The sequence below is a fragment of the Caretta caretta genome, chromosome 2 (genome assembly GCF_965140235.1).
Source record: "Caretta caretta isolate rCarCar2 chromosome 2, rCarCar1.hap1, whole genome shotgun sequence".
NCBI classification, from domain to species: domain Eukaryota; kingdom Metazoa; phylum Chordata; order Testudines; family Cheloniidae; genus Caretta; species Caretta caretta.
In genome coordinates, this window is record NC_134207.1 from 166646234 (window position 1) to 166667885 (window position 21652).

Genomic DNA, 21652 nt, shown 5'->3' on the forward strand with positions numbered 1-21652 from the left:
CCCCATTTATGTCTGCAAATGGAGGGTGCCCCTTTGGAAAATTTACCCATTATGTAAACTATGCCTTGAAGATCCAGAAGGATCTGTATTTGATTTAAAAAACATGGGGTAAGCATCTGAACAGGGTGACTGAAGCCATGGACTCTGGAGAGGCTGATATCTGTCATGGTTTCTACTGGTAAGAGGAAAATCCATATAGAAAGTTACCACCAGATACTTTTCAAACTTTGCCACAAAACCAGAAGGGACAATTTGTTGTCCAGTCTATACTGATGATTCTGCAGTATAGTAAGGTTGCCCAATCAGATTGCCCGATGTTGACTTTTTCTTTTGGAAGAAGATAAACAAACCAAGTAAGAAAAAACATTGGATACAAAATTTGACTCAAATGCCCTTTCATTATATTCTAGGTCAGACCATCTCCTTCTCAGAGATTCAGAAAGGAAAATATATATATTTAGGGTATTTGTGGTAGCTGCTGAGAAATGAACTGTCCTCCATCCTTCCTGATGTCATATTTTGGCAGCAAAAGATAGAAGAGATGTGCATTATGGTGAAGATCATGGCTAAATGAGGTTAACGCTCGATAAACATATTTTGAAGTGGTTGCCAGCTCTGGATTTGGTCTCGGGCCAGTCTGTTGATGGAAAGGAGTGAGGAACTCCCAGCTGGGAAGAGATCATCCTGACAGTCTTGAGGTTCTCATGCCTGTAGGAGAGGGTCATTGGCTCTTTTGGGGTATATGCACAATGACCTGAAATCAGAAACATTTTAATGGGGGTGCAATTTGTAGGTCAATCTGTTTCGCCGGGATTCTGTAAATTATTGTATTGGTGCAAGTTACTGTGCAGTTGCATGGGATATGCAAGGTGGGAATGGTCTCTGCGCATTTCCCACCCCCCTGTGTTCACTGTCTGGGCACCTGAAAAAGAACCACTTGGCCTGGCTGTTGTTGTTGCAGACTACATTTTTATTTCCTCTTAAAGCAAGTACTGTAGTTTCTGGATAAGGATCTTTTAATGTTACTGCAGCCACAGATAACATGTTAGTAATGACTTGAAATAAACACATCCCATATTAAAGTGCACCAAATGAACTGGATCACACCATTGCAGCAATCTGTTCAAAACTTATTTCTAGCCATGGACAAAGGTCAAATCTCCATGCTTCTACTGCTCCATCTTTCAGCGCCTTTGATATTTTAGCTCAAAGCTTCTGCTGAGGGAATGGGTGGAACAGCACTATCCTGGGTTCAGTCTGACCTCGTACACAGGCAATCACGATGAGCATGTGTCCGCCTTGCTATGTGAAGGCCTTCAGAGTTCATTATTGTCACTCTTCTTTAACACGTATATGACTTCAACTGGAGAGATCTGGAAACACCATGGGTCTTCAGTGTCAACCATCTTCTTCACCAATGCAGCCTCTGGCATCTCCAAGATATGCCAGTGCCTAGAAGAAATAAAACAGCTTAGACTTAATCCACCGCAACAAAAGCAGTGATGGTAGGAAGAGAGACACTTCAGGAAACTTGCTGGAATGCTTACCCCAGCCTTCATTGAGGGCATCTGACCACCTGTCATTAAGGTGAAGCCTTGGGATAGCTCTTCAAGAAGATCTATTCGTAGGATCTCTTGTCCAAGACCAATAACTTGATAAAAAGATTGGTGCAGGAACACAGACATTCTATGTCTAGTTCTGCCTCAAAATATATATTCTTCAGTGCAGATGTGCCTTCTGTTTCATGACACTGGGATTTATGCAGATCCCCTGTTGTGTGATCATTAACAATCTTTGAAATACATTAATTTTGCATGGTGACCTATAAATTAATCTTCCAACTGTATCTATATATAGAATAAATAGACACAGTATACCAGTAGCTAGCTAGCTTTCTTTTTCTTTTAAATGTGAACACTACTGGATAGTCAGAAAGCAAATATGATGGGGGGTTGGTTTTTTCACTATAGTCATTTTTCTTACCATCTGTAGCACTAAATGGGCATTCCCCATAATACATAATCACACTACATTGGTAGTGAGGATTTTCCGCTCCAGTATTGGATACTGCAGAATAGTTAATTTGTGTACAGCAGTAGTACAGATAGTGGTCTTTTCTTGCACACAATGACTTACTTGTGATACTGAAGGGTAGCTTTCAGCAGATTACTAAAAGAAGGAGATACAGTGGGTCTCTTGCAGGTCTCTGCAGATTCTTTTCAGCTTTAAAACACGGCATTTTAGCATCATTCAGTTAAGTCTGGATAGAGTGTCACTTCCGTTTAAAAAAAAAAAAAAGTTCAAAATCAATTAAGCAGCATTTTGAGATATGAGACACCAGCTGTATTGCATCAGTGAATGTGATGCCCTGCTTTTGCTGGATAATGTTCAAAAAGTTCCTACTGCTGATTCTGCTACAAGAGGGAAGCAGCAAAATCTTGTGGCTTGTGCAAAAGTCTGGGAGCAAAGAAGACAGCTCTGTGACAGACTTAGTGTGGCCTTGCCATATAACTGCCTCCTCCCTGAGGCTCAGTTTCCCTATGTGTAAAATGGGAGTAATACTGATTTACTTGCTTCCCTTGGGGTCTTTGCTGTCATTAACAAGGGACTCCTCAAAGTATTATGATGTATTTGGATTCTTCCTCTCTTCATTTCATAGTTCATTTCAGAAATGTGCTAATGTGAGACAATGCCCCCCCCCATAATTTAAAAAAAAATAGGGGTGAGGGTCAACATTTTAAAGTAAGATTCACATTTGACTATATTTCTACAGCTTGGGTCAGAATTTTCCCTCCCTCAATCCTGCTGCTTCCCAGTACTTGAAAGGTCTGTTCTGTATGCAAAATTTCTTTTCTGTAACTGACAAGAGATTCGGCTTATGGCAGGTCACACATCTCTCTGCCCCTTCTTTTTCTTGTGTGTCTTCTGTTTGTTTTTTCCTCTCCTTCCTTGTAGTCTCTTACCTTCTCTTCTGCCCCTTTCCCTATTCCAGTTCTGCCTTGTAACTCACCTCTCACCCCCATTCTTTCTACTCCTTGTTTCAGCCCCAGTGCATTACGACTGCGAAAGATTCCAAGTGCTTTGATGTTGGATACTTGTAATAGTTTGAGTGTCCAATGCTAGTAGAGCAAGTAGTGTGAGACTCTGGAAACACTACTACATTAAAAAGAAAAGGAGTACTTGTGGCACCTTAGAGACTAACAAATTTATATGAGCATAAGCTTTTGTGAGCTACTGCTCACTTCATTGGATGCATACTGTGGAAAATACAGTGGGGAGATTTATATAAGTAGAGAACATGAAACAATGGGTGTTACCATACACACTGTAATGAGTGATCCAGCAGGAGAGCGGGGGGGGAGGGGAGGAGGAAACCTTTTGTAGTGATAATCAAGGTGGGCCATTTCCAGCAGTTGACAAGAACGTCTGAGGAACAGTGTGGGGTGGGGAGGAATAAACATGGGGAAATGGTTTTACTTTGTGTAATGACCCATCCACTCCCAGTCTTTATTCAAGCCTAAATTAATTGTATCCAGTTTGCAAATTAATTCCAGTTTAAAGCCTTTGGGGTGGTGTTTGGTTACAAAAATTAAGTATGCCTGCTTTTGCCTCTGTATGAGATAGATAACTAAAGTGCCCTTACTCCCTTTGATCCAAGCAAGTAACTTCCCTAAGCATCTATGCAAGTTACACCGCTATATGAAGGTGAGAGGAGACCCCTTTAAGTTTTAATCACTTAAGTTTTATCAGCCTTAATCATGCTGTGTCTAACTAAAATATTTCACTAGCCCTCTTTGGTAGGGGAAACAAAATATAATCAAGTTTTGAATGCTCACAAAGCTTAGGATGAGATAGGGAATCTACATGGTTTCAATGCTGTAGCCCTTAAACTAAATTTGTTTTTGTTATGTTTTTGTTCTTTTCTAGAGCAGTGGTTCTCAATCAGTGTATACCTGGGAGCACTCACAGGTCTTCTAGGGGGTACTCGGCTCATCTAGATCAGTGTTTCTCAACCTGGGGGTTGCAGCCCCCAACGGGGGCAGGGGGGGGTCACGGGGTGGGGGGGCGCAAGTGCAGGGCTGACATTAGGATGTGGCAAGTAGGGCAAATGCCTGTGGTTCCATGCCATAGGGGGTCCCGCAAAGCTAAGTTATATGCTTCAGCGCTGCTGCCTGGGGCTCAGGCTTCAGATAAAGCTCAGAAGTGAAAAACAGGCTCAAGTATCACACTGAAATGTAAGTACAATATTTATATTCCAATCAAATTTATTTTATAATTATATGGTAAAAATGAGAAAGTAAGGAATTTCTCAGCAATAGTGTGCTGTGACACTTTTTTGTATTTTTATGTCTGATTTTTGTAAGCAAGTAGTTTTTAAGTGAGGTGAAACGTGGGGTACGCAAGACAAATCAGACTCCTGAAAGGGGTACAGTAGTTTGGAAAGGTTGAGAACCACTGTTCTAAAGGTTGTAGAGGCTCCCCCTGGTGGTTAATATATATATTAAAGTTCATGGTTTTGCTTTACCAAAGAAGGTGTTGATATAAATTCATTTAAAAGACCATGGATGCAAATCTCTTTGGATTGTGCTTTCATGAAAAATACTTCTTAGTGCTAACAAATCTTTGTGTCCGTGTGATATAAGTGAATGACTTAATAATCCTTTTATTTTTTAAAACCAAAACAATAGGTGAAATCTAATATTTTTAAAGTCCTAAAAATATTCAAAAGCCACCGGGGTTAATAGTAGTCATTTAAAAAGACAAATAGAATTAGATTATCTCAAGTGTCCCCATGCTTACAAGTGTATAAAGATTTAAAATGGACAAGAATCTCACTCTCTGACTCAAACTGAATTCTGATCCATCACAACCCTCTGCTGGCTCGCAAGATCAAATTTGTCAGAAAGAAAGTAGGGATAGTGCCTTGTGCCTGTGTCTGTGAGAACAAGAACTCTGGCATTGGGACAGATTCTGATACCCTTACTCATGTTGAGAAGTACCTTGTTTCACAAGTAACCCCATTTTTTTTGGTGAAGTGCTTAGTAAAAGGATCAGAATCTGTCTCTTTGTAGTATTATTGCTGATGGCTTATCCTTGTGAGGAGCTGATATTTTAACACAGTGTTTGTTTTGGAGGCTCACAATTGTCAATGTATTTAGGCTCACAACACTCCTGTGAGGTAGAGAAGTTTCTTGTATCCCCGTTTAGCAGGTGGAGAAGTGAGGCACAGGTTGATTAAGGCCCAGCTCCTCAAATACCTTTGAGGATTTGGCCTAAGTGACTTAGGGTATGTCTACACTACGGAATAAGGTCGAATTTATAGAAGTCGTTTTTTTAGAAATCGGTTTTATACATTCGAGTGTGTGTGTCCCCACAGAAAATGCTCTAAGTGCATTAAGTGCATTAACTCGGCGGAGCGCTTCCACAGTACCGAGGCAAGCGTCGACTTACGGAGCGTTGCACTGTGGGTAGCTATCCCACAGTTCCCGCAGTCTCCGCTGCCCATTGGAATTCTGGGTTGAGATCCCAATGCCTGATGGGGCTAAAACATTGTCGCGGGTGGTTCTGGGTACATATCGTCAGCCCCCCGTTCCCTCCCTCCCCCCGTGAGAGCAAGGGCAGACAATCATTTCGCGCCTTTTTTCCTGAGTTACCTGTGCAGACGCCATACCATGGCAAGCATGGAGCCCGCTCAGGTAACCGTCACCCTATGTCTCCTGGGTGCTGGCAGACGCGGTACGGCATTGCTACACAGTAGCAGCAACCCCTTGCCTTGTGGCAGCAGACGGTACAGTACGACTGGTAGCCGTCATCGTCATGTCTGAGGTGCTCCTGGTCGCCTCTGTGAGGTCGATCAGGAGCGCCTGGGCAGACATGGGCGCAGGGACTAAATTTGGAGTGACTTGACCAGGTCATTCTCTTTAGTCCTGCAGTCAGTCCTATTGAACCGTCTTATGGTGAGCGGGCAGGCGATACGGACTGCTAGCAGTCGTACTGTACCATCTTCTGCCAGGCAGGCAAGAGATGAGGATTGCTAGCAGTCGTATTGCACCATCTTCTGCCAGGCAGGCAAGAGATGGGGATGGCTAGCAGTCGTACTGTACCATCTTCTGCCGAGCAGCCATGAGATGTGGATGGCATGCAGTCCTTCTGCACCGTCTGCTGCCAGCCAAAGATGTAAAAGATAGATGGAGTGGGTCAAAACAAGAAATAGACCAGATTTGTTTTGTACTCATTTGCCTCCTCCCCTGTCTAGGGGACTCATTCCTCTAGGTCACACTGCAGTCACTCACAGAGAAGGTGCAGCGAGGTAAATCTAGCCATGTATCAATCAGAGGCCAGGCTAACCTCCTTGTTCCAATAACAACGATAACTTAGGTGCACCATTTCTTATTGGAACCCTCCGTGCAGTCCTGCCTGAAATACTCCTTGATGTACAGGCACCCCCTTTGTTGATTTTAGCTCCCTGAAGCCAACCCTGTAAGCTGTGTCGTCAGTCGCCCCTCCCTCCGTCAGAGCAACGGCAGACAATCGTTCCGCGCCTTTTTTCTGTGCGGACGCCATACCAAGGCAAGCATGGAGCCCGCTCAGCTCACTTTGGCAATTAGGAGCACATTAACCACCACACGCATTATTCAGCAGTATATGCAGCACCAGAACATGGCAACGCGATACCGGGCGAGGAGGCGACGTCAGCGCGGTCCCGTGAGTGATCAGGACATGGACACAGATTTCTCTGAAAGCATGGGCCCTGACAATGCATGCATCATGGTGCTAATGGGGCAGGTTCATGCTGTGGAACGCCGATTCTGGGCTCGGGAAACAAGCACAGACTGGTGGGACCGCATAGTGTTGCAGGTCTGGGACAATTCCCAGTGGCTACGAAACTTTCGCATGCGTAAGGGCACTTTCATGGAACTTTGTGACTTGCTTTCCCCTGCCCTGAAGCGCATGAATACCAAGATGAGAGCAGCCCTCACAGTTGAGAAGCGAGTGGCGATAGCCCTGTGGAAGCTTGCAACGCCAGACAGCTACCGGTCAGTTGGGAATCAATTTGGAGTGGGCAAATCTACTGTGGGGGCTGCTGTGATGCAAGTAGCCCACGCAATCAAAGATCTGCTGATATCAAGGGTAGTGACCCTGGGAAATGTGCAGGTCATAGTGGATGGCTTTGCTGCAATGGGATTCCCTAACTGTGGTGGGGCTATAGATGGAACCCATATCCCTATCTTGGCACCGGAGCACCAAGCCGCCGAGTACATAAACCGCAAGGGGTACTTTTCGATAGTGCTGCAAGCTCTGGTGGATCACAAGGGACGTTTCACCAACATCAACGTGGGATGGCCGGGAAAGGTGCATGATGCTCGCATCTTCAGGAACTCTGGTCTGTTTCAAAAGCTGCAGGAAGGGACTTTATTCCCAGACCAGAAAATAACTGTTGGGGATGTTGAAATGCCTATATGTATCCTTGGGGACCCAGCCTACCCCTTAATGCCATGGCTCATGAAGCCGTACACAGGCAGCCTGGACAGTGGTCAGGAGCTGTTCAACTACAGGCTGAGCAAGTGCAGAATGGTGGTAGAATGTGCATTTGGACGTTTAAAGGCGCGCTGGCGCAGTTTACTGACTCGCTTAGACCTCAGCGAAACCAATATTCCCACTGTTATTACTGCTTGCTGTGTGCTCCACAATATCTGTGAGAGTAAGGGGGAGACGTTTATGGCGGGGTGGGAGGTTGAGGCAAATCGCGCAGCCAGACACCAGGGCGGTTAGAAGAGCACAGGAGGGCGCGGTACGCATCAGAGAAGCTTTGAAAAACAGTTTCATGACTGGCCAGGCTACGGTGTGAAAGTTCTGTTTGTTTCTCCTTGATGAACCCCCCCACCCCTTGGTTCACTCTACTTCCCTGTAAGCTAACCACCCTCCCCTCCTCCCTTTAATCATTGCTTGCAGAGCCAATAAAGTCATTGCTGCTTCACAGTCATGCATTCGTTATTCATTCATCACACAAATAGGGGGATGACTACCACGGTATCCCAGGAGGGGTGGTGGAGGAGGGAAGGAAAATGCCACACAGCACTTTAAGCACAGCACTTTAAAAGTTTACAACTTTAAAATGTATTGAATGACAGCCTTCTTTTTTTTGGGCAATCCTCTGTGGTGGAGTGGCTGGTTGGCCGGAGGCCCCCCCACCGCGTTCTTGGGCGTCTGGGTGTGGAGGCTATGGAACTTGGGGAGGAGGGCGGTTGGTTACAGAGGGGCTGCAGTGGCAGTCTGTGCTCCAGCTGCCTTTGCTGCAGCTCAACCATACACTGGAGCATACTGGTTTGGTCCTGCAGCAGCCTCAGCATTGAATCCTGCCTCCTCTCATCACGCTGCCGCCACCTTTGAGCTTCAGCCCTCTCTTCAGCCCGCCACTTACTCTCTTCAGCCCGCCACTTACTCTCTTCAGCCCTCCACCTCTCCTCCCGGTCATTTTGTGCTTTCCTGCACTCTGACATTATTTGCCTCCACGCATTCGTCTGTGCTCTGTCAGTGTGGGAGGACAGCATGAGCTCGGAGAACATTTCATCGCGAGTGCGTTTTTTTTTCTTTCTAAGCTTCACTAGCCTCTGGGAAGGAGAAGATCCTGTGATCATTGAAACACATGCAGCTGGTGGAGAAAAAAAAGGGACAGCGGTATTTAAAAAGACACATTTTATAAAACAGTCGCTACACTCTTTCAGGGTAAACCTTGCTGTTAACATTACATACATAGCACATGTGCTTTCGTTACAAGGTCGCATTTTGCCTCCTCCCACCGCGTGAACGGATTTTGGTTGAATGCCAGCAAACATACACTGCAATGCTTTGTTCTACAGTGATTCCCCAGTACGTGTTGCTGGCCTGGAGTGGTAAAGTGTCCTACCATGAAGGACGAAATAAGGCTGCCCTCCCCAGAAACCTTTTGCAAAGGCAGAACCGCAAATGCCAGGGCAAAGTAATCCTTTCACATGCTTGCTTTTAAACCATGTATAGCATTTTAAAAGGTACACTCACCAGAGGTCCCTTCTCCGCCTGCTGAGTCCAGGAGGCAGCCTTGGGTGGGTTCAGGGGGTACTGGCTCCAGGTCTAGGGTGAGAAACAGTTCCTGGCTGTCGGGAAAACCGGTTTCTCCGCTTGCTTGCTGTGAGCTATCTACAACCTCCTCATCATCATCTTCTTCGTCCCCAAAACCTACTTCTGTATTGCCTCCATCTCCATTGAAGGAGTCAAACAACACGGCTGGGGTAGTGGTGGCTGAACCCCCTAAAATGGCATGCAGCTCATCATAGAAGCGGCATGTTTGGGGCTCTGACCCGGAGCGGCCGTTCGCCTCTCTGGTTTTCTGGTAGGCTTGCCTCAGCTCCTTCAGTTTCACGCGGCACTGCTTCGGGTCCCTGTTATGGCCTCTGTCCTTCATGCCCTGGGAGATTTTCAGAAAGGTTTTGGCATTTCGAAAACTGGAACGGAGTTCTGATAGCACGGATTCCTCTCCCCAAACAGCGATCAGATCCCGTACCTCCCGTTCAGTCCATGCTGGAGCTCTTTTGCGATTCTGGGACTCCATCATGGTCACCTGTGCTGATGAGCTCTGCATGGTCACCTGCAGCTTGCCACGCTGGCCAAACAGGAAATGAGATTCAAAAGTTCGCGGTTCTTTTCCTGTCTACCTGGCCAGTGCATCTGAGTTGAGAGCGCTGTCCAGAGCGGTCAGAATGGAGCACTCTGGGATAGCTCCCGGAGGCCAATACCATCGAATTGTGTCCACAGTACCCCAAATTCGAGCCAGCAACGTCGATTTAAGCGCTAATCCACTTGTCAGGGGTGGAGTAAGGAAATCGATTTTAAGAGCCCTTTAAGTCGAAATAAAGGGCTTCATTGTGTGGACGGGTGCAGGTTTAAATCGATTTAACGCTGCTAAATTCGACCTAAAGTCCTAGTGTAGACCAGGGCTAACACAGGAAGTCTATCTGAGCAGTGAATTGAACTCAGTCTCTTGTAGCACAGGTTAGCACCCTAACCACTGGACCATCGCCCCTCCGCAGCACAATTCAGTGCCTGAAGAAACCTCTGTGAGAGGGTAGTTCAGTCTCTGCCCGGTCAGTCCTTAGCCACCGCAGAGAATGGTGCCAATTAGTGGCAAGAGTGGTTGTGCTTTTGTGAATTGGGTGCTTGTCCATTGGAAATTGGACTTGAGCCCATTAACTCATTTCACATAGGACCATTACAGCCATCCGATGGTAACAATTTTTGGTCATGACTGATCTGGACTGAATTTGAAATGGCAATATAGGGATGAAAGCCTTTATCTTGTTAACTCTCTTGATCCATGCAGTCCCCCCCAGGCACTGTTTATATATTGCAAAGAAAGTCGTATTTTATATTTATTCTGGAAATCTTTCAGTAGGAAAATTGTGGGTACATGGCACTGTGTTTTTCAGATTGACGAAAGTAGAAACTGTGTATCAATTAAACTTTAGTTGGGTATATAATCTATTTATTATATCACAACACAAACTGAAACCAAAATCAAATCTTCTCAAACAAAATAACTTATGTGAGCACACCCTTTTGTAGCATCAGAAATAAAGATATTTTATAGAGATGTAGAATTTTGTCATCACTCACATGTATAATTGAAATCCATGGCCTGTTTTCTCTTACTTACACTTATTTTATATAGACTTAAAATAGACTTGTGTGAGTGTAAGTCTATTGATTTCAATGTAGTGACTGCTAATTCACACAGGAGAAAAATGAGATCAGGGTCAGACTTACGTTTCCGTTATCTAGCTATCACACCAAAGTTTATTTCTTACATAAATATTTCTATTATGTACAGAGTTACTCCCATTTATAATGGTATCTTGACCCTACCTGCAGCAGAAACTAAAAACGAGCTATGCAAAATGCATATTTCTTCATTTACATCATGAGGGTTAGGCAAATGTTTACAATTTTTCTTTTGTATTTCTTTATTGTTTTACATTTTTCCCCTTTCTTTTAGTGCCATGTATTATAGTTAGCAATGCCGTCGTGGTGCATGAAAAGGATGTGTGGAATTTCTTTCTAAGCCCAGCCCAGATATTTTCAATTGTTCAAGCCCTTCCAAATTTAAAAATAAGTGATTTGATTTGGTATGGGACACCATTCATATATGTTTAATTTGGTTTTCATTTGCCAGTACTATTGGCATGCCAGGATTTCAGTGCAAGATTAAACTTTTTAGTTCATTTTTATTTGGGGGCAGTTGTGAAATGAAATTCTTACTTTTTCTTTCCCTTTCTGCTCCCCACCTCAAAAAGGGGCCCAATCCTCAGAAGCCTCTCTCAAGCCACAAAATGCTGGGCCCTCTCCCACATTTGATGAGCAATGCCTATTTAGCTGTATTCTTTCTTATCTGTTAAATATGAATAAGAAGTTGCCACAGTAGTAACTTGAATGGAATCCTAGTCCTTAAGGGCTACAATTAGACTTCAGGCACAGCTCTGAGCAACAGGGGCTGGTATGAGCTGCACTTTCCCAGAAGCAGCCCTGGTATGACTCAAAGCACCTCTCAGACATAATTCTTCCCCTTCCTCCTGCTTCCTTTTAAGGAGAGGTAAATTCCTGCTAGCCTATACTAGCCTTAATTACTACCCTCTGCCCCACCTTAGTTTGCACTGGTTCAGCTACTCTGGCCAGTGAATGAGGAGTGGAACCAAAGCTCTGCCCATTCTTCCAGGATGGGATGAACTAAATAATTAACCCTGCTTAATCCCACATGGTTGAATCCAAGATCTGGATAATCTGTGTAGGAGCGAAGGGATGAAGATTTTAGTTCCTTGTGCGGGTGTGAAGTCAAAGTCCCTCTCTTTATTTACTCTCTGAGCAGCCCAGAGCTTGGGCAATAGAAACAAAGGGGGCAGTTTCACTTTTTGTTTTAGTCAGTTTCACTTTGTGGGTTCTCATGCCCTAACTAGCCCAGGGCTGTGTGTGTTTGGGTTCATCAAGCTGCAAAATTGTGGATCCTGGTAAGAGCAGATGGAACTGTGTTTTGAGACGTCTCAGAGGGTGAACTGATAGGATGCGGGAGACAGTGTTGTGTGACTGCTCATCTGTCCCAACAGCTGTCTCAAGTGCCATGCCACAGGATTCTGTTTTGTCATCACTCTTGATTAACCTGTACTAGAGCCTGCTGGAGTAGATAGCTCGGGTAGTTTGGGTTTCAGTGTCATCAAAATGTTGTAAACTCAGTTCTGCATCTTGGGTGAAATCCTGGCTCCATCAAAGTAAATGGTAAGACTCCTACAGAATTCAGTGGGGCCAAGATTCCACCCCTTGTGTTTATCAGCCAGGGGAAGGAGGAGACCCGTAGCCACCCTCCATCTAGTGTCCCCAGAGGGCAGCTTCCTGTCACAGCAGGCACACTGCTTTGCATTTCATCTGCTAGCAGCATACCTAGCCATGCAGCCACAGAAAGGTTCTGGTCAGCTGTGCTTTTCTTTCATCTCTTCTTGACAACCTCTTCTCTAGGATGCAGGCGTGACCACAGATCTCCATATCTTTGTCATTGCTCTGGATGGGGCAGCACCTGAATATCCCTCTCAATGCTTCCATGTAATATGGAGCTGCTGTTCTCAGAGTGGTGTCTCGCTTGTAACACGTTTGCAGTCTGCTGCTAATAGTAGTTCAAGCAGGGGTGAAAGTAAGATAAAAGACTTACCGATATGGGGGCTGGCTCTGGGCCCCTGGAAGGGGCGGGGCCTCAGGCAGAAGGGGTGGGGCTGGGGGGGGGTCAGCCTCCCCCAGCCAGTCCTTCCACGCTGCCTGGCCTGTGCCGCCCGGGGCTCTGGCAGCAATTTAAAGGGCCTGGGGCTCCAGCTGCTGCCTTTTAAATCGCCGGGCCTGGGGCAGCTACCCTTTTTGCTCCCCCCTCTGCTCCCAAGCAGCGGCCTGGGGGGAGGGGGGGGCAAAAGGGGCAGCGACATTAAAGCACTGCCGTGGCAGCGCTTTAATATCGGCTGTGTATGGGCTGGTACCGGCAGCCACTTCTTAGCGGCCCACTTTCACCTCTGAGTTCAAGGTGTTGGTATTTAATAAATAAAGCCCTATAAGGGGCATCAGATCCTGGCCAGCTTACAGACTGCCTCTCTCCTCACATACTTTTGCAGTGGTTCAGATCAAATGACTTGTTCAAGCTAACAGCCCCAGCAGGTAGGATATTGTCCGTGAACGGCCCTTGGCTCAGAAGCTTGCTTCCCCTGTAGGTCTGACAGGATCTGGGTTTGTTGACTTTTTGGGCGGCACTGTTTGTTTAGACAGGTGTTCCATGTAGCATCACTTAGTTTGTTTTTCAGGAGGCTGTTAAATGCTCAAGTTGCCAGTGTGTCCCTTTTTGTTTTGTACAATTGAAAACACAATAATTAATACATGGGCCTAGGAGCACAATAAGCACATTCTAGAAACTGAAACTAACTAAAAGATTTTCACTGACTTTTTTTTGTTAAAGCGTGAACATTTCTATTCTTATTGGTCGTGGTGATGGGAAGGGTTTTTATGATCAGTGTCACTTTAATCCACTGTTTTGTGGCCACAGTAAATCTGTGTAAGGGACGAGATTATATGTCAATATAGCATTTTCTTTGTTTTTCATCAAATTGTAATTTACTGGCCTGATTTTTTTCACTTATTAGTTTACACTGAACTTTAGTGGTTTATTATTTGTAAAAATGCTTTTATTTCAACTGTCTATATCTAATTAAGAAACAATTACTTTGCCATTTATAGTTGTTAAGAATAACCAAGTGAAAGCTAAATATAGATATCTCTTTGCCTTTTTTATACAAACTTTTATTAAGCAAAACAGCACCAAAAAAAATACATAAAAATTCAGATGAAATAGGGAATTTCCTACTAGTGGCTCTGGCATCTAATCATTACGGGATCCTGACACAACACCACTATTGTATTAAGGTTGCCCATTTCATTACTGCTTCATTAATATTTTTAAATAATTTGGTCTGTGTGATTTTTAATGTCTGTTTGAATATGAATTATGAATGAATTATGAATGAATTATAAATGCTGATTAAAAGGATGATTAAATAGTAAAGAGAGGCATCTTTATGTCCTGGCACATCTGATTTCATTTGTTGCAGTGGAACATAGAACATACTGCAAAATCACAGTGATGTATCTGCTCTTTAAAAGTCCAATCCAGCTCACTCTGAAGAAGCCTCTGAGCTACAAAGTTCAAACTTACATTTCAAATGACTCAAACTGGAGGGTTGTTTTATGGCTAATGGTTTGCTTCAGCATATTTTAGACACATGGGTCAGCTTTGCAGTTAGGATCCAAACAAATATAGGTTTGTTTAGAGATGGAGTTTTGATTCAGGCCCTTCTCCAATCTCAGGGTAACTGAAAGTTTGCGCAGACACTGGAAGGTCACTGGTGCTTCCTCCATGTAAGCCTACCTTGGAGAACTGCAGTGCTCAGTAACTTGCAAAACTGAGATATAAAACTGGCTTCATGCCATCATGAAAGATCAGAGCAGAATTCAGTAGCTGGAATAAAAGTCCTGTGATTGTTGTTTTTTCTTCGTGATGCCCAGTTTAACCTGCTTTTCTTGTGAACAGACATAGCTAAAGAAGATGACAAACAAGCCTCTTCTCTAAAGAGACCATTTTCATGAAATAAGGTCACTATTTTTTGACATTTAAAAAATAAATTTAGGCATCAGTTTTTCTGAGACCATTCCACCTTATGTTTCTGGTGCTGCATATTGTGCACACTTATGCAGATGTTACAAGAATATAAAAAGACTCGAGTAGCTCAAATTGTATTATTTATTTTTAGAGGGCCAGATTGTGAGTCCTTTGATCACCTTCCCAAGCAGTTACTTATGCGAGCACTGTGACTGCAGTAGCATACTCATGTGACTAACTTGCTCACCACAGTGAGTAAAGTAAAAGATTCACATCTGGCCCTTAGATGTTTTTAAGACAGTGTTCTAGAGCAAAAAGAAAAGGAGTACTTGTGGCACCTTAGAGACTAACCAATTTATTTGAGCATAAGCTTTCGTGAGCTACAGCTCACTTCATCGGATGCATAAAGTGGAAAATGCAGTGAGGATGTTTTATACACCATGAAAAATGGGTGTTTTATCACTTCAAAAGGTTTTCTCTCCCCCCACCCCACTCTCCTGCTGGTAATAGCTTATCTAAAGTGATCACTCTCCTTACAATGTGTATGATAATCAAGGTGGGCCATTTCCAGCACAAATCCAGGGTTTAACAAGAACGTCTGAGGAACAGTGCGCGGGGGGGGGGGGGGGGGAGTAGGAAAAAACAAGGGGAAATAGGTTACCTTGCATAATGACTTAGCCACTCCCAGTCTTTATTCAAGCCGAAGTTAATTGTATCCAATTTGCAAATGAATTCCAATTCAGCAGTCTCTCGTTGGAGTCTGTTTTCGAAGTTTTTTTTGTTGAAGGATAGTCACTTTGAGATCAGAAATGGAGTGACCAGAAAGATTGAAGTGTTCTCCGACTGGTTTATGAATGTTATAATTCTTGACATCTGATTTGTGTCCATTTATTCTTTTATGTAGAGACTGTCCAGTTTGACCAATGTACATGGCAGAGGGGCATTGCTGGCACATGATGGCATATATCACATTGGTAGATGTGCAGGTGAGCGAGCCTCTGATAGTGTGGCTGATGTGATTAGGCCCTGTGATGGTGTCCCCTGAATAGATATGTGGACACAGTTGGCAACGGGCTTTGTTGCAAGGATAGGTTCCTGGGTTAGTGGTTCTGGTGTGTGGTATGTGGTTGCTGGTGAGTATTCGCTTCAGGTTGGGGGGCTGTCTGTAGGCAAGGACTGGCCTGTCTCCCAAGATTTGTGAGAGTGTTGGGTCGTCCTTCAGGATAGGTTGTAGGTCCTTGATGATGCGCTGGAGAGGTTTTAGTTGGGGGCTGAAGGTGACGGCTAGTGGCGTTCTGTTATTTTCTTTGTTAGGTCTGTCCTGTAGTAGGTGTTTCTCAGTGACGGGTCGGTGGATTGGCACCGATCCCTGAGACCTCCCTGACACAGTTTAGGAAGGCAACAAGCTGGTTCCTGGTATCAGAAGGTTGAAAAACACTGCTCTAGAGCCCCATCCAGCAAAGCACTTAAGCACATGTTAAACTTTAAGAACAGAAGTAACCTTAATGAAGTCTACTTAGTGAGACTATTCACATGCTTAAAATTAATACACATTGAAGTTACCTCTTAGCTATAAATATCAGTTGCAATAACACAGTTCATTAATCAGCACTTTGCCTAGCTACACTGTATTCCTTATTTACATACTCCTTCCACAAACGATTAATTGGGCTTGAGAAGAGCAGCTGTAAAAGGAAAAACCCTGTGAAAACATATATAGTAATTATTGCTTATGCTGGTTTTTAAAAAAATAGTGTGAACCTTTCTGGGACTGCATCAGTCTTATCTATCCCAGTTCTCAGCCATTGACACCTGTAGAAACTAATTATTTCATTGCTTTATAGTTATTTGCAAGTAATAAAACTAGAAGTTCCTACTGTTCTCATTCTGCGATAATCCTGTCAAAGTTTGCAGTTGATAATATTAATAACTAGCCTGTATTTCCAAATATACAATTTTAGAATCTCTCTCATATTTTACTGAGCTGAGTTTTCTTTCACAACCAAGGACTAAATTGTGTTACTGAGGTGTACTGGTTGATAAACTAGGTGAGAAAGTGCAATGTGCATGTGGTAGTGGTGAGGGCATATGGACTTCAGTGGTGCTAGGGAGAGTGCACATGAGCAGACATGCCAAACCTGCAAAAAAACCCCGCAGAAATTGGGTTTGTTTTTGACTTAATTGGCTTGTGAGCTGCTTGATGATTAGTTTTTGGCTTGTTGTAGCTTGTTGCTGCTTTTTTTGATCGGCTCTCAGCAAGGAAGGGTAAGGGGGGGGGGCGACAAGCAGGGGGAAGGGGGGAAGAGAGTCTGGGTGTGCAGCGGGCTCACTACAGTCCCATACTGCATGCCGGAGGAATCTAGTCACATAGAGTGTTTGGGGTTCTTAGGGATTGGCTTGTTTTGTCCTTGTTTTGAAATGGGATTAGCTTGATTTTTGGCTTATTGTGAAAGTCGGGGCGCTTATTTACTGTGTGAAAGTTGGCAACTGCACCTGAGATGTGTAATAAAACATTGCGGTGTGCACTTCTCCTCCTGTGTCCAGAACTACTTAATAGTCAGGGGGTCACAACTCCAGCCTGACTACAACCTGCTTAGAGACACCACTTTGGGTTTGTCTGCACTACAGAAATTTGCTGCAGATGGACCTAGTTATGTAGAAGCAAATTAGCTGACATCAGACTACCACAACTTTGCGGTAAGTGTAGAAAAATGTCTGTTACCATGTCAGCTAATTGTGATTTAACATTTGGGTTTTTAGGGTTCAATCTTGTGACTTGTCCAGGTCCACACTGACTACAAAGTTATGGCCAGCATCATGTCAGCTAAATTGATTCTTCCCAGATGTGTGGTAAAATTGTGTAGGGTGGGGCACCCTTTTGGGCATCGCTAACAGTGCGAGCTGTACTTGCTGTGATCTAACACAATGCAAGTGGCAATGCTGTGGATGTCTTTCATGTGGGTTTGGTATGGATAGGCGTGGGCTTCTTTTCCCTATCCAGCACCCTGTGCACATGTAACATTAGCTACTTGAGCACATCTATGCAGAGACAGCCACAGTTTGACCCTAACCGGAGGGCATCAGGTAATGCTTCAGGTGTACTGCAGGATTGAATCTTTCACTTGTATTCCCCCATCAGTTTATCTATATCCATCTATTGTCTCTTCCATTAGACTGTAAACTCTTTGGGACAGGGACAGTCTTTTTGGGGTGTATTTGCACAGCGGCTAGCATAAAGGGATTCCTGGTCCATGACTGAGGCTGATATTCACTATGATAACATATATAATAATATGTGTACAAACAGTGACATTTCCTCGGAGTTGTGCTTTGTTTATAGTTTCTTTTGTTTGCCTGAAATCAAATTATACCAATGGCTCAGTGCTTGATCACTGCAAGATTAACGTGTGAGGGTGTGAGTGGAAAGCCAGATGGGATGATCAAAGAGGCAAAAGTCAAAACCAGCGGTGGGGTTTGGGGATGGAACTGGATGTGTCAGGGAGACCGGTAATGGGATACTATGCCTTTCACTGCTAGTTCAGTGGCTCAATGCAGTTCACTTTAATTGGTATCAGATAACAATTACTTGGTGTTAGTGTATGTGAAGTAAGTTGGTAGCCTCAATTCAGCTCTTAGGGTATGTCCAAACTGCAGTTAAAAACCCGCGGCTGGGTCATGCCAGCTGACTCAGGCTTGGGCTGAGTCTGTTTCATTGCGGAGTAGGCATTCGGGCTTATGCTGGAGCTCAGGTGCTAGGACCCTGCGAGGCAGAAGAGTCTCAGAGCTCAGGCCAGAATGTCTGCACTGCAGTTAAACATTCTCTTCCCTGGAGCCAGGAGAGCTCAGGTCAGCTGGCATGGGCCAGCCGCTGGTGTCTAATTACAGTATATATCCTTACTGGCTGGACATCTACATCACAAAACTTACCCTTGTAACTGCTGCTAATAGACACCCTTATTAGCAGTTTCAGCCTCTGTCCTATTGAATCTTCGGGATAGAATCTTACCCCTAAAGTTGGTTCCTGCCGGTGAGGGTTGAAGCATGATAGCCAGACAGTAAGGTGCAAGCTTGCCTTGGCATTGCTTGTGCTCTACCTGTGTTGTGTGGCTAAACAGAAGAGATTGGTCTGTAGGGCTATTAATTCATCAGCTTTCATCAGCACTAAATTAAAAACAAAACAAGACAGTGAGAGGAAAATAACGCTTCACCGTGTACAATACAATTGCTTTTAGGGACAAGAGTGTCTGTATTTGAATGTGCCCTACACGTCTTCAGTAACAAAATAATACAAGAGAAAAAACTGACAAGCAGAAAAGAGGTACAGCTTCAAAATAATATATTGGTGTTAGGAGCTTGGATATGTTAAAACTCTGAATACCACATGTAGCGTCTGGAAGGCAAGTAAAATCATATTAGGGTATCATGTCAAAAATGAGCAATTTACCCCCAGTCCCCAAACAATAAGGCTGTGTTTTTTTTTCTTAACATGCACTCAAGCATATGGTGTAAATAATTAAATAGTATTCACTACTTACCTGCTGTGCACCTCTGCACTAAGGCAAAACCAATCTAATCCCACATAACACCAGCACAAAGTGCAATCTTCACCACATACTGGTTGTGTGAGTGGGAGCTTGCAGTCCTGTCATAGAGCTGTTGGGTATAAACCTACAGAACTTGTTCAGGCAGCACTCTCACAAACTTCAGTGCGTGCTTTCTGAGTCGTGATTTGGCTCACCAAGTATTCTTTAAAAAAGTTATCCTTGATGTGTTTTAGGGCTTATTTACACACAATTTTGTGTCACTTTAAATATATTAGTTTAGAAACTGATGTAGCTAAAGCGTACAACTCCCCAGTGTAGATGTGGTCCTGTTGGTATAAAAGGCGCTTATATGGCGTAACTTACTTCTGTAGTCGGTATTAGGATCCCTGATGGTACCAGGCTCACAAATGCCTAGAGCTTCAGCCTCACTGTCATTCAAGTGAGGGCTCAATACAGGAGAAACTGGATGAAATTCTCTAGTCTGTGTTATACAGGAAGTCAGACTGGTCCCTTTTGAGACTGCAGATTCACAGATTTTAGAACTTCACTCTTTACTCTGGATTTTGTGGGAGCTTTTCACAAACCAAAAAAGCAGCTAGGCGCCCAAATCTCATTGGATTTCAATGGGAGTCTCATTTGTGTCTTTTGAGAATATCCCTCATAAGCTTTTGTTGGGTCCTAAGCAGTGATGAGCTGCCAAAATCTTAACAACGGGTTCCCTCCTCACCCCACGAGGCGGTCGTTGCCCATCCCCAGCCCCCAGGACTCCTGCCCCATCCAACCTCCCCGCGTTCCTTGAAGCCCCCCCCCAAGACCCCTGCCCCATCCACCCAGTCCCCTGACTGCCCCCAGAACCGGGCAGGAGGGTTTCATGGGCCACTGTAGTGAGTGCCCACCCCACCCCTTAGAGCCAGAGGCACCTGCCGGGGGGCGAGGTGGGGAGTCCCGGCAGTGCTTACCTGGGGCAGCTCCCAGGAAGCATCCGGCAGGTCCCTCTGGCTCCTAGGGGCAGGGAAGCGTAGCTGGGGGGAGAGCATGGGGAGCGGCCGCTCCCCCACTGATCACATCAAAAGTGGCTCCTTAGGCGCCGACTCCCTGGGTGCTCCGGGGCTGGAGCACCCACGGGGAAACTTGGTGGGTGCAGAGCCTGGCCCCACCGCACGCCTGGCCCCAGCTCACCTCTGCTCCGCCTCCTCCCCTGAACATGCCGCCTCGCTCTGCTTCTCTGTGCCCCCCACCCAGCTTCCTGCGAATCAGCTGTTCGGCGGGAAGCCAGGGAGGACTGAGAAGCAGGCCGCGGCTTCCCGCTCAGGCCAAGGGTGCAAGGGTGGCGGAGATGATCTGGGGCGGGGAGTGGTTCCCCTGTGCCCCTCCACCTGAGTTACCTGCTGCGGCGCGGGCGGCCCTCCTCGCGCCCTCCCCCCCCCCCCCCCCCGCCCAAGCTCACCTGGGCCTGAGCGGGAAGCCGCCACTTGCTTCTCAGCCTGCCCCGGCTTCCCGCACGAACAGCTGATTCGCGGGAAGCCGGGGGTGGGGGGGGTCGGTGGAGAAGCAGAGCGGGGCGGCGCGTTCAGGGGAGGAGGCGGAGCGGAGGTGAGCTGGGGCCGGGGGCGGGGTCTGCTGGTGGGTGCTCTGCACCCACCAAATTTTCCTCTTGGGTGCTCCAGGGCTGGAGCATCCTTGAGGTCGGCGCCTAAGGCGCTACTTTTGGCCGGTTAAATTTAGAAGCCCTTTTAGAACCGGTTGTCCCTCGCGGAACAACCACTTCTAAAAGGGCTTCTAAATTTAACAACCAGTTCTAGCGAACTGGTGTGAACTGGCTCCAACTCACCACTGGTTCTAAGCCTGTGCTTTGTGATCAGCCTTCTAGCTTTGTCTTTTGTGTGAAAGCATCAGAATAAAGACAGCAATAGAACAAAAAAGGCACCTTGCAAAGATAAGATAGTGTTTTAAAAAGATAAAGGAAATGGTAATGGAAAGAAAATACCTTGGCCATTGAAGCGTGAAAAGGCTTTTAGAGATGAGCTCTCCATTTTGTATTGCCATCTAATTCCATTCAAAATACCACATTGTCTTATGAACAAAGCACTGTGTGTTATCTCATGCAGGAAATACATTTCCTTAACTAGACAAATATTGTTCAGGGGAAGATGGGCAATAGTTTTTGGGGAGGAAAAAGGCACCTGGTTAAGACAAAAGCAGATAATAGGTCCTGTGAATGTAGAAAGATGGAATCGGCCACAAAGAAACTAACACATACTTATGTACAGATAGAAATGAGAGATACAGACTTTCACTTGAAGACTGGCAGATCATTTTTCATACCTGTCAGATGACTGCTTCCTATTCACTCAAGAATGTAGACACAGTGTTGGTGCAGGAGTCTGAGTCCTGGACA

General features: G+C 45.1%; 2 protein-coding genes across 9 annotated transcripts in view; one reads left to right on the forward strand and one right to left on the reverse strand.

Moving 5' to 3' along the window:
* Positions 1 to 21652, forward strand: part of COBL (cordon-bleu WH2 repeat protein) — a 240384-nt gene that overhangs the window by 46401 nt on the left and 172331 nt on the right. The gene's annotated exons all lie outside the window — the stretch shown is intronic.
* Positions 8046 to 9944, reverse strand: LOC142070852 (uncharacterized). The gene is made up of 2 exons (XM_075124784.1): positions 9040 to 9944; positions 8046 to 8653 (listed from the first exon to the last, which is right to left on the reverse strand). Exons 1-2 carry the CDS (start codon positions 9617 to 9619, stop codon positions 8112 to 8114), a joined length of 1122 nt encoding a protein of 373 aa, XP_074980885.1. The 5' UTR covers positions 9620 to 9944; the 3' UTR covers positions 8046 to 8111.